The sequence below is a fragment of the Coffea arabica genome, chromosome 2e, assembly GCF_036785885.1.
Source record: "Coffea arabica cultivar ET-39 chromosome 2e, Coffea Arabica ET-39 HiFi, whole genome shotgun sequence".
In the NCBI taxonomy this organism is placed as follows: domain Eukaryota; kingdom Viridiplantae; phylum Streptophyta; class Magnoliopsida; order Gentianales; family Rubiaceae; genus Coffea; species Coffea arabica.
In genome coordinates this window covers 39,993,337-40,011,752 of record NC_092313.1, presented here as the reverse complement: position 1 = coordinate 40,011,752, position 18,416 = coordinate 39,993,337, and the positions used below count along the sequence as shown (strand labels likewise).

Below are 18,416 nucleotides of genomic sequence, written 5' to 3'. Positions count from 1 at the left end.
CTCACGCCCGAAGGACTAGCACTAGAGTCACCCTGTCCGGCCATCCTACACCACAAGAGCAATTAACCATAAATATATGCTTAAAGGCCATAAACAACAAATCCTCAAATCAGGCATTCCTATAACATCCGGGCTAATTCAAACCTAGGCTCTGATACCAACTGTGACAGCCCCACCTTCCCCTAAGGCGAACCAAAGGGGTTAGCGGACTGCCTGCCCAGCTCTCGCCAGGACTAACGAGCAGTTACACGCGATCTAGAACGTTTCGGGAAAGTAAAAGTGCGATCGGACAAGCCACAAGTATCAAAATAAAACAAATTGAAAAAAAGAAAACGATGAATAGTGGCCTGGGACAGCAGAATCCGGCCGGAATCTGGCCGAATTAGCGGCCGGATTCTTGGCCGGATACTGTCCATTGGCTAACTTCCGGATTCAAAATTTTCCCCAAGCAATCCGGCCGACAATCCGGCCAGTTTCTGGCCGGATTCCTGGCCAGATTCAGTCCAGTGCCCTTCAGTCAAAAATTTTTCTTTTGCCGTTTGAAAGCCGAATCAATCCGAAAGTCAACCAAACATCAACCAAACATAAATACATTGAAATTCAACATTTACAACCAAATTGGCATGCCAAAACTAGTCATTATGGTTATACAATGTTCGGTTTGCCAATCAAAAGATGAACCCAAAACACATTAGGGTTTCATGCAAAGAGCTATTCAAAATAGACATATACATGGCTCAATTTGGCAACCAACAAGTATGATCTTCCAAAAATGATCATTTTCCTGTAAGGAAAACAAATGGAACGGAGTGAGCTAAAGCTCAGTGAGCAACTATCACATAATCAACAAAGATCACTTAAGCATAACCGTTCATTTCAAGTATACAAATAAGAAGCAAAACAAATCGGTAAAAGGATACGGACGGCTCTCAAGAGCCCATTTCCACGCTTACATTCTTTATCCAACTTCATTGACCCTCCGTCAATGTTAAAAGTACCAAACCGTAGACCTCACTTCACTTCCATTCCTTCCACCCAACATACCCCAACCGGGCCCGCACTCCAAGCAGTAACTTTAGGTGATACTCGAGTACACCGGAACCAAGGGTCTCATTACCACAAGATTCCCATTTCAGTCCCCGTGGCTAGTCAATTTTCACGACCAAGCCCTCGCTGGCTCGATTCAATTGACTACCAACGGGGTCGAGCCCAGTAGTACAGTAGGGCCGTTGGATACTCGTCCAACCGATACCCAAGGAATTTCCCATAAATGGAATCCAATAACTCATATAGCAAGTACAGTAATACAGTGAAACGGTAAACAGTCATTCACAGGAATAAAAGGAGTGAGGGCGGTCAAGTACACCCTCACCCTAATCATTTCCAATAGCCAAACAAGCCTTCCAGGCATCACAATCACATATAGCAAAGCCACATTATAAGCATCCAAGTGAGTAGTATACTCACCACTCACGTAGGTGAGGTTTCATGTACCGTCGTCCAAAGTACGTCGTGCACTAACGTCACGCCGTAGAACACGTAACAAATACAATGAGACTCGATAACGAGTCATAAAGCCAAGCCAATCACGACCCCAATAGGGTTTCATATGCATAAATAAGTAGCATAGATAACCAGAAATTTCAACAATGCACTAACGTGACCTTAACAAAAAAAATAGTTTTCGTCCTCCTTTTGCGGTAATGGCACAAAATGCGCTACGCTTATCGGATGAGGGTGTAAGACCCACCAACTCGAAGCTAAAAGACAGGGCTACAACAATGTAGAAGGCCACTCAGTCCAAATCCTGGCACAACTAGGTCAAATATGCAGAATACCAAACCAGAACCGTAATTGCAGGTTTACAAATCACACTATGCTGTAATCAGTACAACTCAGTCTATACAGGTCCAAATGCAGAAATTCAAAAGGCATATGATAGCTAGGACATCAAGCTACATTTCATCAGAAGACACCAACATCAAAATCCAAAACAATCCCAGCCAAAACAACCCATTTCAGACGCAGTTCGCACATGCTGATCAACCCAGAACAGCAACAGTAAAATTGGCATTTCTCACTCTACACCACTCCAAATGACCTGAAATGTTACAGGCACCTCAAACACATCAATACCTACAACGTTTATGTTTTAAGCAAAGGCCAATTCGGCCTCTAACCATATGATACAAAACCGGACAGAAAAGGGGGTTATGAAACCCTAACTTTCTCAAATTCCTTCCAAACCCAAAATTGGTTGCAATTACCAATCATTTACACCTACTAGAGTCATTACCCCTCATTACCAACCATCATAACTAACCACAATATCATGATCACATTAAACCAGAAAATTCCTCAATAAAATAAAAACTTAACCAATTCATCTCAAACCAAGCAATAAATCACAAATGTCATCACTTTAGCTTTCATTAAGCACAAATTAAGCATCATTAGGTGTAGGGGGAAGTTCAATCACCACTTACCTAGTAAACAAGAGAAAAGGAGTTGTAGAACACCTTAGCTTCCTTGAACACTTCCACAAAATCACTTACTAGCACCAAATGGAGGGATTTTATGGAGTAGAAACAATTGTAGGCAATTGGTTTGGATGATTTGAGCTAGTTGGAAGCTTAAAATTGGAGAAGTTTTCTTTCTTCTTGAGCTTAAGGTGGCCGGCCAACATGGAGAAAGAAAGAGTGAATTTTTAGTCAATTTTTGAGATATTTAATCCAAGGGTAAGAAATGTCAAAAAGGTGAATAGTTGTCTTAGGCTTCAACCAATGGAAATGTGACACTTGTCACTCCATTGAATGCATTTCTATCCTTCTTTTTCCTCTCACATCAATCACATCACATCCTCTACTTATCTCTTAACACCCGATAAATTTCACTCAGTATCCGAAACTTAACCTTATTGGCCGAATTTTTCCGAACTTATCGCACTAGTGGGGCCCACGTCCATAATATATCCGTAATTTTTCAAAAACTACCCAATGCTAGAAAAATCATCTAAAAACTATAATTACTCATAAAATCCACCAATAAAATTTTCCTAAGCCAGAAAATGCAGAAAACATGCAATTAAAGGGGAAAAATCCTAGGAAAATTATTAGGGGAAATACAGGTTCTCACAGAACGCGTTCTCGCCATCAACACAACTACACTTACCTTTCCTTCCCACAGACGGCGCCAAATAAAGAAGCGCTGAGCTTCCCCGGATCGAGCTGACCTACTGAGCTCGGCGTGCTGATGTGAGGTGCGTGTCCAAATCCTGCAAAACAAACAAGAAAAGGTCTCTAGGGTGGCTGACAGGGGAGCCCCGAGGTTGTCCCCGGGGGCACTCCGACGGTCAAGCTAGTCTTCCGGTGAGTAGAATTCACGGGAGGTAAAACAGTCAGGAGTAATTTGCCAATAGTGAGCGTACCTTATGCAGTTGGTGTGCGTTATCATTTATACCTACTCGAGAGTCCGACCTCTGTACGTTTCGGGATCTGCCCAGAATAGTATCAATCCCGCACTGAGGGGGATTCTCCCCGCCCTCTGCGGGATTGTTCTCTGGAGCCCTAGCGGCGGTGTGCGCCAGGATGGTTCCAATGGGCCTGGGGTCCAAACTCAGCTCTGGACTTCCCGGGCTGTCACGTGTCTGGGCCCGAGAAGGGGCCTCTGCAGATATGGCTATCAATCAGTCTAAAACAGTAGAATTAGCCAGTTAAACTGTACAATGAGAATAAGGGATTTGGAATTGATCTAGTGCAACTTTGATTCTTTATACTATATTGGGTCCAATATTGATAGTTAGGCAATTTGTGCTATCGGAGATGATGTTGTGAACGAAATCCTTTTTTCTACTTAATCATGAACCTTATGGTGCAAATGGAAAATGGGAATACTGTTTGTCATTGTCTCATTCCTGCTCCTTTCCTTCTTCCTCTTTTTGGTGTTAATAACATCAAAACATCCAAACTTTTGTTAAACATTGAAGAGTAATATGATTGTTGTTGTAATGCTTAACTTATTCTCTTGTGTTTTAGGTATATCAGATATAGGTATGAAAGCAATCGCTACTCATCTCCCTTATCTGCAGTCATTAGATGTTTCATATTGTAGGAAACTAAGAGATGAGGGGTTGTCTGCTGTGGCTCAGGGCTGTCGTGACCTGAGAATCTTACATCTTGTTGGCTGCAGATTTGTGACGGATTCATTGTTAAGAACTCTTTCTGACAACTGCAATAACCTAGAAGAATTGGGTTTGCAAGGATGCTCAAGCATAACCGATTCTGGTCTTGTGCTTCTTGTTCAAGGCTTTTGGAGGCTGAAGAACTTAGATGTAAACAAATGCAACAATGTTGGTGATATAGGGGTAACTAGTGTTTCTAAAGCTTGTTCTTCTTTGAAGACATTGAAGTTGTTGGATTGCTATAATGTTGGAGATGCATCCATATTATCCGTGGCCAACTTCTGTGGAGATCTTCAGAATTTAATAATTGGTGGTTGCCGCGACGTATCTGACGAGTCCCTCAAGCAATTGGCAGTTGCTTGTAGCAATAGTCTTAAGAATCTTCGGATGGATTGGTGTTTAAACATTTCTGATTCTTCAATAGAGTGCATACTTCAAAATTGCAAGCAGCTTGAGGTGCTTGATATAGGTTGCTGTGAAGAGGTGACAGATGCTGCATTTCAGGGACTTGGAGGTGGACTCTTCGAGCTTCATTTGAAGATTTTGAAGGTTAGTAACTATCCAAAGATCACAGTAGTAGGGATTGGCAATCTATTGAAGTCGTGCAACTCTCTCAAATATCTTGATGTACGGTCATGCCCTCAAGTTACTAAAGCGGATTGTGATCAGGCCGGATTGCAGTTTCCTGAAACTTGTAAAGTTAACTTTACTGGGAGTTTGACTGATCCTGAGGTGTTATTCTAGATTGGAAACTAAGGACTCTGGTGTTGGTGTTACAACTTTGATTGAATATTTGAGAAACCTTAACTAGATTTTAGAGATCTCCCGTTGTGCCTCATCTATCCGACACTCTGAGTTTCTCTTGGTATAAGGTGGCTTTAAACGTCTAGTGCTTTTGGCTTAACCAAAAAAACAGCGCAAAACACTGCTTAGAGCATGGTTGAGCATGAATTCAGCCTTAGAAGCTCTGATACCAATGTCGGAAATCAAAGACGAGCAAATTTGGGTTACCTCACTCTGAAGCTTTGGTCACGGCGGATTTTTCTGAGCCAATATTATAGCTGAATCACATGCTCTTAGTCGGGTGTGAATCATAATGGAAATCACACACTTGCCACTACCCAAATTCTAGGCTATATTTGTTCATCTTTTAGAGGAGGAGAAAACTGAAAGAAAGACTAGAAAGCTCTCTGTTCATCTCGCTTCTTCTATCGGTTCTTATAGAGACATTTGTCTGTCTCTATTCTTTCTTGAAACAGTGGGACGGTGGGGCGGTGGACCAGGTTTACCTATTCTCCCTTTTTCCTTCTTTTTTGTTTTGTTTTTACTTTCAAGAAGAAACTGGGTCAGACAACCCATCATGGGCGCCCACCCATTTCTCTCACAGGACCCCAATGAGTTAATGGATCTTTTAGGCTTGCACAATTTGAATCTATCTAATTATTTAAGTGGAAGAACTCCAGACAATTTAGCAAGTAACCAACTTTCTGGTCCAATTCCTCCAAGCTTTCCCGCTCTAATACTCTCTGAGCTACCTAAACCTGTTATTTAATAAATTATCAAGGAGAATACCATCCGGAGATCAACTCCAAACCTTGAATGATCCGTCCATTTATGAACTAAATGCTGGGCTTTGTGGTAAACCACTTCTGAATAGCTGCACTGATGAATCCTCAGAAGGAAATGCCCCAAGTAGTGATCATCCAGCAGATGGTAATCTTGATCTCACATGGTTTTATGCTGGTGTACTACCTGGTTTCATGGTCAGTTTCATCGAATTATGCTGCATTAATCAATTTAGGAATTCAAGGCACAGAGCATTCTCGAAGTCCACAGAAATTTTTATGGCTGAGAAGAAAGAATTCTTTTATGCACTTGCATAGTCCTTATACATGAGAAGTTTGATTCTAACTATCCTCCTTGGCTCGTTCCTCTTCCTGCTGCTTATTCCAAAAGAATAAAAAGATAGAGGTCTCATGCATGTCGAATTACCCAAATTTTGAAATCAATGTTGAGAGTATATGAACAAGAGTGTATGACACCTAATTTAAGCATAAAAATGTGTGATACCTAGCTGATTTAATGCTCAAAGCACATGCACTATTTGCCATTTCAAAAATACTTGATAAGTGTAATTAAGCCAACTCCTTACCCCAAGTAGATAACTGCTTAGTGTGTCAACGACCCAAAATGAATAAGAAAAGATTGAAATGAAGCATGTCAAACTCCGTACGCAAGACTGTGACGCCCCGAAAGAATGAGTGTGAGAACTCACAAATTTTTATATATTTTCGCGACATTATTTTGTTTACTCGTTTATAATTTTGTGCCTTTCTTCAATATATTAATTTCCTATACATTTTTATAAGTAAATATAGTTTTCAAATCATTTCCTTGATACAAGTTAGTCCACGTTAATTTTGAGGTGTATTTTGGACGTGGGACCTGCTAGTGCGGTAAATGCATTATATTTTTGACAACTTGTTGGAATTTTGTAGTAAGTGATATTATTTTACAAGGTGTTAAGAGATTTGTATTGGAGAGACAAAAAAATAAGTTTTAAACCTAAAGGTGACAAGTGTCACCATTCAATTCACTCTTGGACTTTGACCATTTTATTACCTTTACTAAATCACCAAAACAATTGACCCAAAATTCATCTTCTTCACAAGCTCCTTGGCCGAATTCCATGGCGAGAGAAAAGAAAGAAAGCTTCAACCTTCAACTTCCATTTCTTGCATAAATCTTACAATCCAACCATCCAAACTTGAAATTATTCCATACAAACCTCTAGCTAGGTAGGATTGAGGTGTTTGGTGAAGTTGTTTGGAAAGCTAAGGTGACTAGTTGCTCTCTCTCTTGTGTTGCTAAGGTGAGTTGTGAAGGAACCCCTCTCCTCCCTCTAATGATGTTAAATTCATGATTGGTGGTGGTATAAGATGCAATTTTATGGATTATATCTTGATTTTTGGTTGAATTGGTGAAGTTTTATAATTATTGGAGATTTTTCTGTTTTCATATGAATATGATTATGTGGTCATGTATGATGATTGGAAATGATATTTAAGGAAGTTAGAAGGTGGAAAAAGTGGTTAATTGCAAGAAATTTCTGTTTTGGAAGGAAAATTGGAAAACTAGGGTTTATGTTCCTACATTCTGCCCGGTTTTGTAGCTCATAGTTAGAGGTCGAATTGGCCTTGGATTAAAACATGAAAGTTGTATGGAATGATATTCTAGAGAAACCTACAAAATTTCAGGTCAATCGGAGTAACGTAGCTTGTGAAAAGATGGAATTACCCTTGCTGCCCTGTTTCTACCCGAATTTGAGAATTACTTCTGTACTGGGTTATTTTGGTTAGGAATGCTTCGGAATTATTTGTTGAGGCCTTCTGATGAATTGTATCCCTGTTTCTTAGCTTTCGGATGGCTTTGGAATTACTGAATTTGGACTTAGGTAGCCTGATTTATGATGTTTGCACCAGAATACGATTTGTGAATCTATTTTTGCGGTTCTGGTGCAGTATATTGCATTTTTGGCCTGGTTACACTTGAAACTTGGCTGAGTGACCTTCTAAAATACTGTAGCCCTATCTCTTAGCTTCGAAACGGTGTATCTTTCACCTTCATCCGATAACCGTAGTGCCGGTGGTGCCAAAACCGCAAAATGATGTCAAAACTATTTTTTATTGGGTTAGAGTTAATTCCATTTCCGGACTTTTCCCTAGCTTGAATTGTACTTGTACTACTTGGAGCTTACTGAACAGCTATTGAATGAACTTATTTTGTGTGTGACTTGGGACTGGCTGAGGAAACTAATAAAGCCATGACGGCTGGAAAAGTAAGCAAATTTAGGGGAAGTGCTGTCCGAACTTTGAAAGGACTTGTTTGCATTGAGTTTGTGATCTAAGACTGGGATTTGAGCAAGGCAATGATATATGATGGATGGTTTCTGAGCCATGGAGGTGAGTGACCCTAAACTGTTTCCAAAGTACTTTTGAAATGTTTCTTGCATTATTTACTCGACTGCATATCATGCGTGCTTGCATGCGAGTTTGTGACAGCCCCACCTTCCCCTAAGGCGAACCAAAGGGGTTAGCGGACTGCCTGCCCAGCTCTCGCCAGGACTAACGGTTCGGTATAGAGCGAGCTAATACGATCCGGAACTTATAAACGCACGTAAACAAGTCAAAATGTCAAAATAAAAAAAAATAAAATCGGAGTCGGCCATGAATAGTAACCGACCCGTCGAAACCTCAACCAAACATCAAGCAAATATTTACATGTTGAAATTTAGCAGATACAATCCAAAGCGGCATACCAAAGTGATTCAAAAGTGGATACAAATACGGTTTGCCAAATCAAAAGAGAAATGGTCCCAAAAGTACATTTAGGGTTTCAATAAATGAGCTATACAAAAGGTATGTCCAACTAGCTCAATTCGGCAACCAATTATCAATTGCAGTCCAAAAGTATTTATTTTCCTGTAAGGAAAACAAAAGGAATAGGGTGAGCTAATTGCCCAGTGAGATAATACTACTCAAGCAACCAAGTCCATAGATACATCAAGCTTTTCAGTCCAATTCATCAAAAGTAAATAAAAACACACATCAATAATGATGATAAAAGGATACGGGCGGCTCTCAAGAGCCCTTTTCCTCGTTTGCATTCTTGATCGGATCTCATTGACTCTCCGTCAATGTTTAAAAGTAACCAACCGTAGACTTCACTTTACTTCCATTCCTTCCACCTGACATTCCCCTACCGGGCCCGAACTCCAAACACTTGCACTGTGATATTACTCGAGTATACCGGAATCGAGAGTCTCGCATACTACAAGATTCCATATAACTTTCCCCAAGGCTCATTAATTGTCACGACCAAGCCCTCGCCGGCTCGATTCAATCAACTACCAATGGGGTTGAGCTCAACGATAACAATCATGGTCGTTGGATACTCGTCCAAACGACACCAAGTCATGTACTTTTATTTCATGTAACATTTCAATAACATGAGAAATAAGTGAGAGTGATAAAGTACACCCTCACTTCAATCAATATCAATAGTGCAATAACATTTAACTCATCAAGTTCAAGTATCAAAGCCATGTAGTAACACACAAGTGAGTAGTACACTCACCAAGCTCGAAAGTGATATTTCATGCACTTCCGTCAAAGGAACGTCGTGAACCACCGTCACGCCCTAAAACACGCAAACAAGTAGAATGAGACTCGATAAAGAGTCATAAACCAATGCCAAATATTCCCAAAATAGGGTTCCATAAGCACACACAAGCAATAGAGGAAACCAGAAAAATCCGGAAATGGAGTAAGTGTTAACCCGGAAAAAAATAGTTTTTGACGTCATTATGCGGTATTGGCCCCAATGGCACTACAATTATCAGATGAAGGTACAAGACCCACTGTTTCGAAGCTAAGAGATAGGGCTACAATATTACAGAAGGTCACTCAACCCAGTTTCGAGTGTAACCAGGTCAAAAATGCAATCTACTACACCAGAACCGCAAAAACAGATTCACAGAACGCATTCTAGTGAAAACATCATAAATCAGCCTACCTAAGTCTAAATCCAGAAATTCCAAAGCCATATGAAAGCTAAGAAACAGAGGAACATTTCGTCAGAAGACCTCAACAACCAATTCGGAAGCATTCCTGACCAAAATAACCAATTACAGAAGCAATTCCCAAATTCGGGTAAAGCCAGGGCAGCAAGGGTAATTCCATCTTTTCTCAAGCTACACTACTCCGATTGACCTGAAATTTTTCAGGAATCTCTAAAATATCATTCCCTACAACTTTCATGTTTTAACCCAAGGCCAATTCGGCCTCTAACTATGAGCTACAAAACCGGGCAGAATGTAATTCAAGGAACCCTAGCTTTCCAATTTTTCTTCCAAAACAGAAATTGCTTGCAATTTACCTCTTTTTTCACCTTCTAGCTTCCTTAAATACCATTTCCAATCATCATACATAACCACATAATCATATTCATATGAAAACAGAAAAATCTCCACTAATTACAAAACTTCATCAATTCAACCACAAATCAAGATATAATCCATAAAATTGCATCTTATACTACCACTAATCATGGATTAAGCATCATTAGAGGGAGGAGAGGGGTCCTTCTCAACTTACCTTAGCAAGACAAGAAAGAGAGCAACTAGTCCTCTTAGCTTTCCAAATAACTCCACAAAACAACTCACAAACACTCCCTTAAGGGTTTCTATGGAACAAAACAAGAGTAAATGGTTGATTTGGTAGATTGGAGCAAGATTGGAGCAAACTTGGAGAGCTTTCTTTCTTCCTTTCTTGAGAGAGAGGGCCGGCCACTAGAGCTTGGAAATGGAGGAATTTTTGGTAAATTTTTAGCTTATTTAGTCAATTGGTAAGACATGGAATAGTAGTCAAAAGTTTCTACCAACCCTATGGTGACACTTGTCACCATCATTAATTGCTTGCCTAACTTTTGTCTCTCTTATACCAATCCACTTAGCATCCTCTACTTATCTCTTAACACCCGGTAAATTAATTCCAATATCCAAAACTTAACCTAGTTGGCCGAATTTTTCCGATCTTTTCGCACTAGTGGGTCCCACGTTCGATATACACTCTTAATTTCACATGAACTAACTTATACTAGAAAATGATTTAAAAACTATATTTTGCTCATAAAAATTATCTAGAAAATTTTCCTAATAAAGAAAATGCAGAAAACAAGCCATTAACCCGAATAAAACCTAAAACTGAAAAAAAATTACGTGTTCTCACAGAGTTCATGACATGATTTGGCTTAACTGAGTTCTTGGGAAGTCTGTGCTGAACACCAACGTCTCCACTATCTGTTTACTAGTTATTTGGAGCACGATGGCTCCTCATTCCTGTTTATCTGTTATCTGAGCTATTTGAGCGTTAGGTGTTTAAGTGCAATGACTTCACTGGCTCACGAGAGCAAAAATACGTACATTTGATCTTGGAATCATGACATCATCGAAATGCATTATTGTGAAATATATTTGATTACTGATTTTATTAGGTGTTCCTTGTTTGTTGTATTTTCTTGACTTCATGACTTGTATTATTGTTTGATAACGTGTTAAGTGCTTTCAATGATTTCCAAAACGAGTTTTCTAGGCGAGTGTGTACTTTATCGCACTCGACCTCGATAAATGTGAAATTTCAAAGATGGAACGATTGAAATGTTACTTGTGCATGAATGTAAGCCTTTTGGCTAAACTGGCCACTGCCCCTTGTTACCGATCGACTCGAGCCAGAAGCGGACTCGATCGGGCGATATGGTGACTTGGGTGAACGTTTGGTATACTCAAGTATTACCTTGTAGGTTGGTGGAGGTTGGTGGAGCTTGGCCGATGTCAAGGAAAGGTTGAATGAACGAACGAACGAACGAGGATTTTATTGATAAATGAAAAATGCATTTTCAAATGAATGAAGGAAAGGGGAATGACAGGAGAACGAACGAATGAACGAACGAACGTATCTTTTTCATGTATGGTTTCTTGCAAATGTTGTAATTGTTTCTTGACTTATCGTTTCATATATGACATCATTGAAATGAACTATTGTGAAACCGATTTGATTACTGATTTTACTGGTTACTCGCTGAGCTTCTAGCTCACCCAAAAAATATTTTATTCCCCTCCACAGGGCTCAAGGCGAAGGACAGACTTGTAGTACTTATTCACGTGACTGGATGGCTTATTTGGAATTGTTTCCGCTTCGCTTATGACATGTAATTATTGGAGAATTTGATGTAATATGTGAGATGTACATTGTATTTGTTTGAGGACTGTAGTGAACAACTGAGTCCCGGCGAGAGTTGGGCAGGCGGCCCGCCGAACCCTTTGGTTCGCCTTAGGGTGAGGTGGGGCTGTCACAAAGACATAACACCACCGTATGTTGTGGCTAATCCCAAGGCACAAGGCACAAAGCTAAACTAAAGTATATTCCATCAAATATCAAATAAAATTGATGTGAGCATGAAAGCTGTCCAAGAATTGATCACGATGCTGGGGTTCGAGCATGGATCAATCTCTCCGATCCTTAGGGTTTTGATGCTCGTGGTCTTTTAAGTATGGATTCAAATTGAGACATTGTTGGCATTAAGCGTGCCTGCATCTAACTGGGTGCGAGTCTTTTGGTCATGTTTGTGAGGACTTGAAAATTCCTTATATTTTCTCAAATTCCCTTTTATTTGAAAATTATTTGGTAATTATTATTCATAACATCCTACGGCTAAATCACCCTAGAAAAGTGCCAAGAGTCATAGGAAATTAGGGTTTTCCTATTCGTTTTCAATTCAAGGTGAAATAAGAATTTTCGTGTATCCGCAGTGTAATTATCCGGTACAGAGTACGGATCAAATTTGGTACTTAAGAGTGACGTTTAAGTGAGAAATAATATGCGATTAGAAGCAATGATATAAGGTTAGTGAATAGGAAGTAAAAACCCTAGTACGTGTGTTTTAAAGAAAAACAGCGCGAACCGGCGGGTCCTGCGCACTACCGTTTGAACGCACCACTTGACCACCACTTTCTTACCATACAAACTCATTAATACTTGAGAAAAATATCTTCTCATTTGCCAGCTAGTTTGACCGAAATTTAGGGCTCAAAATAGCAAGGAAAAGAAAGAGAAAAATGAAAGGTGGTGGTGGCGACACTTGTCGTCACCTAAGAGTTTCTTGACCAAGAGAGTAACCATCCTTCTTATCCCAATTTTTGCACCTTTCCTCTTCATTATTTCAGCAGCTTGGCCGACCAAAGAGAGAGAGAAAAGAGAGAACAAGAACAACTTTCTTCTTCTTGATCTTAGCTATCCAAGTGAGAAATCAAACTTCCAAACCGATTAAAGTGCTAGTAGTGGGCTTAAGAAGCTAGGGCAAACAAAAATTTCCAAAGGAAGTGGAGTATCACTCTTCCAAGCTTTTCTTTGAGGTATAAGATCTGATTATGGTTTTTGGTCTTTTAAATTTTGGTTTAAGATGTCATCTAGTTCATGTTTTGGCTTGATTACAAGATATGCAAGTGGATGTGATGATTTTTGGATGATATATGCAAGTTAGGGTTTAATAAATTTCTGCCTAAACTTGTTGTATAGTTAGTATATGTTGTATATAAGGTTATATAAGGGGTTTTGGTAGTAAGTGAAGTAAGAAATCAAGAAAGGTTGCATTGAAATCAACAAATTCCAGATTTCTGGAAAAATTTCCCCTCTTTCTGCCCGGTTTTGGTACTCATATTTAGAGGCCAAATTAGGCTTGGCCTAAAACATGAAAGTTGTAGATAATGGTATTTTATAGAAGTCTACAAAATTTCAGCGCAATCGGAGCAATGTATCCTGTGAAAAGACCAAAATACCCTCACTGTTTTAGGATGTTTCCAGTGTTCCGTTTTAGTCAGTTCATCCAGTTTATCATGTTTATTCACTAGGATCCGTGCTGATTTAGCCAATTTTTAAAACATTAAAGTTTTAGTATTTTGTCTTAGCTTTTAAACGCCTCCAAGAACACCTTAATCGGACCTTGGTAACCTGAGATATGACCATTCCAGTGCAGTGTGGTTAATTAGCCTACTAGTTGGATTTTGGTTCTGTAAATTGGGAATTTGACTAGGTTTCATTAGAAACTGGACTAAGTTATCTTCATGAAAATTATAACCCTGTGTCTTAGCTTCGAAACGGCATAAGATTCATCCCAATCCGATAAGCGTAGCCTCAGATGTGTTCTTTCCGCAACCACACGTCAAATCTGTCTTTTGCTAGATTGCATTTCCGCACTTGTTATTAGTTTAATTCTTGTTCTTATATTGTTTTGAGCCTATGGAATGGCTATTGACTTGAATCACTGATATGTATGACTTTGGGATTGGTTGAGGAAAAATAATGAAGCCATAAATGGCTGAAAAATAGGTAAACACAAAGGGCGCGTTGCCCAAATTTTCGCTTAAGAGCTAAGTTTCTATTTGAACTTATATATTTTCGATTGGAAAATCCTATTACTGTTTTTCCATCTTAAAACATGATCCTTCTTCAATTGGAAACTCCAAATATTTACTTACTCTTACCCAAATAGAGAGGAGTGGTTTAGGGTTTTTCTTGGGTATTTTGTTCTCCCTTTTACATGAATTTCATTAAGGCATTTAGTCTATAATATCTACTTGAATATGAGATGATTTTGAACCATATAAACGATTCCGAAAATAGTATTTCTTAGCCTATCTAGTTGGATTCCGACTTGTCGTTAGTTCAAGGATTTCCATTGGAAAATTTTATGACCCTTTTGAATTTGGCTTCACGCTTGGATTACGAAACCCTAATTATTTCCGACCACAGATTCAAATACCCTCTTTTCACTTAAGAATCATCTTTATACGTCCTACTAGTAATTAGTCGGACTTCCTTTAATTTTACCTAGTTGATTTACTAGATAACTTGTAATATGTTCTCTTGCTTAATTTTAGGTTTCATTGGTGATTGAGGAATTGGACGTTATTTTGCTTGTATAGGTGAGTGTTCCTTGTTTGTTATATTTCTTGATTATATGGCTTGTATATATGACTGATAACATGTTAAACGCTTTCAATGATTAGCCAAAACGAGTTTTCTAGGCGAGTGTGTACTTTATCGCACTCAGCCTAAATGATTGTGAACTTTTCAATGATTGAACGATTGAAATGCTACTTGTGCATGAATGTAAGCCTTTTGGCTGAACTGGCCACTGCCCCTTGTTACCGATCGACTCGAGCCAGAAGCGGACTCGATCGGTCGATATGGTGACCTGGGTGAATGTTTGGTATACTCGAGTATTACCTTGTAGGTTGGTGGAGGTTGGTGGAGCCTGGCCAATGTCCAGGAAAGGGTGAATGAAATGAACGAATGAACGAACGAACGAGGGTTTTATGTATAAACGAAAAATGCATTTTCAAATGAATGAAGGAAAGGGGAATGACAGGAGAACGAACGAATGAACGAATGAACGTATCCTTTTAATGAATGTGTTTATCGCTTTGTATTGTAAATGTTTTCTTGAATTATGGGTTAATGTATTGGGTTTATTACTTGATTCTATGTTCGAAACCTCACTGAGCTTTCAAGCTCATCCCTTTAGTTTTGTTTTCCTTAACAGGGGATGGCGAGCAGGATGAGAGCATAGTCTAGCCAGTTTAGTTCTATTGTAATGGTTCTCGCCCTAGTGCTTGGCACGGACTGGACGTATGAAGGATTGAGAACCTTTGTATATTCGATGTTATACTCTCTTTTGGGATGGCAATGTATATAAGTTCCACTTTAAGTTTTGGATAGTTGCCTATTTATTCTTGTGGTTTTATTCCGATTTTAATTGAGAACTGAAGTGATCGACTGAGTCCTGGCGAGAGTTGGGCAGGCGACCCGCCGAACCTTGGGGTACGCCCTAGGGGGAGGTGGGGCCGTCACAATGTTGGTTATGTTGATTAAGTCAGTTTGTTAGTTAAGTTCTTTTGAGTCATTAGTAGTTGAAATAAAGCCATCTGATTAAGGTTGTTTGATCCACTTCGTTAGTATGGATTTTTTTATGAGTCGTTTCTTTAAGTTGTTTAATCATTTGGTTTGGAATAAATTTGGCCAGCTTTGGAATATGTTTGGGCTGAATATTAGGTATTTTGAGTTTAGTTAGGTTAGGTCCAATGGATAGGATAAGTGGTGTAATTCTAGTCCCAATTGGATTCATTTTTAGGGTTGTAAACATGGCTATAAATAGCCATTCTTTCTTGGAATAAATGGGCCGAAAATTTCCAACAAAATAACTCTTGAGAGTTTTCTTTTAGCTTTTTCGTGAGCTCTTCTTGAACATCTTAGAGGGGTCCTAAGTGTTCAATTGACTTATTAACCTAGAAATGTTCTAGATTGTGGCGTAATTCAACCAATTCGATTCATACTCGAGCAGTCCTTGCACACCAAATCTTAGAGGGGGTCCTTGTATGAGTTGAGTTTCCATTGCTATCAAACTTTGATACACCAATTCTAGATCTTGTGGCTCATCGTGTGTGGGCTACATCTGCGATAGGGCATGTGTGGGTTACATTTACGATAGGGCGTAGTTCGTATCAGTTGGTATCAAAATTTCAGCTCTTGATTCAGGTTAATATCCTTTTTTTTCCCTTTTCTTGTTTTACCTATTTGTTTTTCTACCAAAACTCTAGCCGCCTTTTGATTTAAAAAGAAACAAAAAAAATTGATTCTTGTTTTCTTGATTTTATTGTTTGAGTCTAACCTATCCCTTTGATTGATCGAGATTGGGATTTCTTGGTATGATTAAGTTCTTGGAATCATGTTTTCCAAGTGTTCAACTCCCATTAAATTTCTTCCAAATGAAGTCGCAACTCTGTGTTGAGTCGTCAAAAATAAAAAAGAAAAAAAATGGATATTGTTCATTTACTGTAGCAATTACTGTTCATCATACTGTAGCACACTGTTCATCCCAAGTTATTTTTCATTCGAATTAGAAAAAATTCCAGATTATATTTTTCTGTTCGTTCTTTCGTTTGTGTCAATTTTTTTCTTCTCAAATTCGTTTTAGGGTTTTGTTTCTAGGGTTTAGTTTCATGCTTCTCCTTGATTTGTTCCAACCGTGTTTTGTCCTTTCTTGTGTCATTTCTTTGTGTTTTAAATCTGTTGTCTTGTTTTTAATCTTCCATAGTTGTGTGTTTGAGTAAAAAAAAAAAATCTGATCATGTAACTTACCTTGTGTCCATAGTAATTCATTATTTTTACTCATTGTTCGTTTCTTCCTTGTTGTGTTTCTCTTGTTTCTTGCATTGAATTTTGCTGATTCTTGTTGTGCGGGCTGTTGGTGGGGAATTCTTGAAGTTCTTGAACAATTTGGTTCACATCTTAAAGATCGTGAAGATTCTTGGAAGAAGAAAAAAAAAAGAGATTGAATCTTGAAGGTTTTGAGAAACTCTACTTCGTTTCCAACAATTCGTGGCGTGTCCCTTGTTTCTTGAATGAAATCCAGCAAAATAAACTTACTTAATCCGTGAAAAGCTTCAAGAAATATGCTTGATCAGCTTTGAAAACTTGTTGATCAGTAAAAACTTCAAGAAAAACAAAGCTGGATTTGGTTTCCTAAAACAAATCCTAGTTGGAAAAAAAACTTTTTAGCAATGAAAGAATTGTGCAACATAATTATCGTACAAGCAATCATTATCTTAACTCAAGTCCTTCCTCAGTAATTTCAAGAAACAAGCCCACTGATGTGAGTACACGAGCTATCCAAGGTGATCCAATATCGATTCTTGCAGATTAGGTTACTAGAGCAAGAGCTATGAAGTTTAAAGGGGCATTTTGAGCTCTAGTGGGAGCTTCCAAGACTAAAATGAAGTGTCGAGATCCATTGATTGCTGATTAACCTCGTCTCAACTAGCTAAATCATCATCCAAGCATTATTTTATGTTGTAGTTAATATTTCACCTAGATTGATTAGGTTATAGTTATTCCTTAAATGTTGACTATGTGGATGTTTATGATCCCATACAATTCTATTTTAAAGCTAATGCACAGCCTGAAGTCTAGTCCTTAGAACAACATACGGCTGTACTTTGATTTAGGTGAAATTCAAGTCCAATATCTAATATTTGTTTCATACAAGTCTAACTAAGACTTATTTAAAAATAATGCCAGAGTTCATATAATTTTTAGTAAGTATATCTATTGGGAGGAAAAGGACTTGAAATAAGCTATCAATATCAATTAAACAGAACTTAATTTAAAAATGATACTACATTACTTTTAAATATAATCATAAAACTTGAAAATGTGGCTTTTAATCACATAAAAGCTTCTGCTACTCTTGTAATCTAAATTTTTAAAATCACATAAAATATTACACTCTATGAATGCAGTAATATTTATTTCTCAGTTACGATAAGAATTTCATGACATGTTTAGTTTATTGTGAAGACAAATACTCGGTTGTTTATATAACAGTAAATTTTGATATAATTCCCATGTAGAACTGCCGATTTATTTGAGATGAAAAAATTTAATCCGGCTGTGGTTCGTGGATTCACGTCAAGGGCTTACAATGAAGCGGATCAAGCTTATTTCTTTTGAGTCACAGTTTTGAATTCTCTACTTAAATTTTCACAATGGTGTTCTTTCTTGCATTGTCGATGAGACAAATATTTCATGACATGTTTTGTTTATAATACCAAGTATTTCAT

The 18,416-nt window shown here is 38.5% G+C and overlaps 1 protein-coding gene across 1 annotated transcript; it reads left to right on the top strand.

Moving 5' to 3' along the window:
- Positions 1 to 4,051: 4,051 nt before the first annotated feature.
- Positions 4,052 to 4,999, top strand: LOC140036289 (uncharacterized). Its single transcript, XM_072077644.1, has one exon. The coding sequence runs from the start codon at positions 4,052 to 4,054 to the stop codon at positions 4,922 to 4,924; it is 873 nt and encodes a 290-aa protein (XP_071933745.1). The 3' UTR covers positions 4,925 to 4,999.
- Positions 5,000 to 18,416: the final 13,417 nt, after the last annotated feature.

Bases quoted from the DNA above. Each gene is read 5' to 3' on its own strand.
- LOC140036289 (XM_072077644.1), top strand. From the start codon at position 4,052: ATGAAAGCAATCGCTACTCATCTCCCTTATCTGCAGTCATTAGATGTT.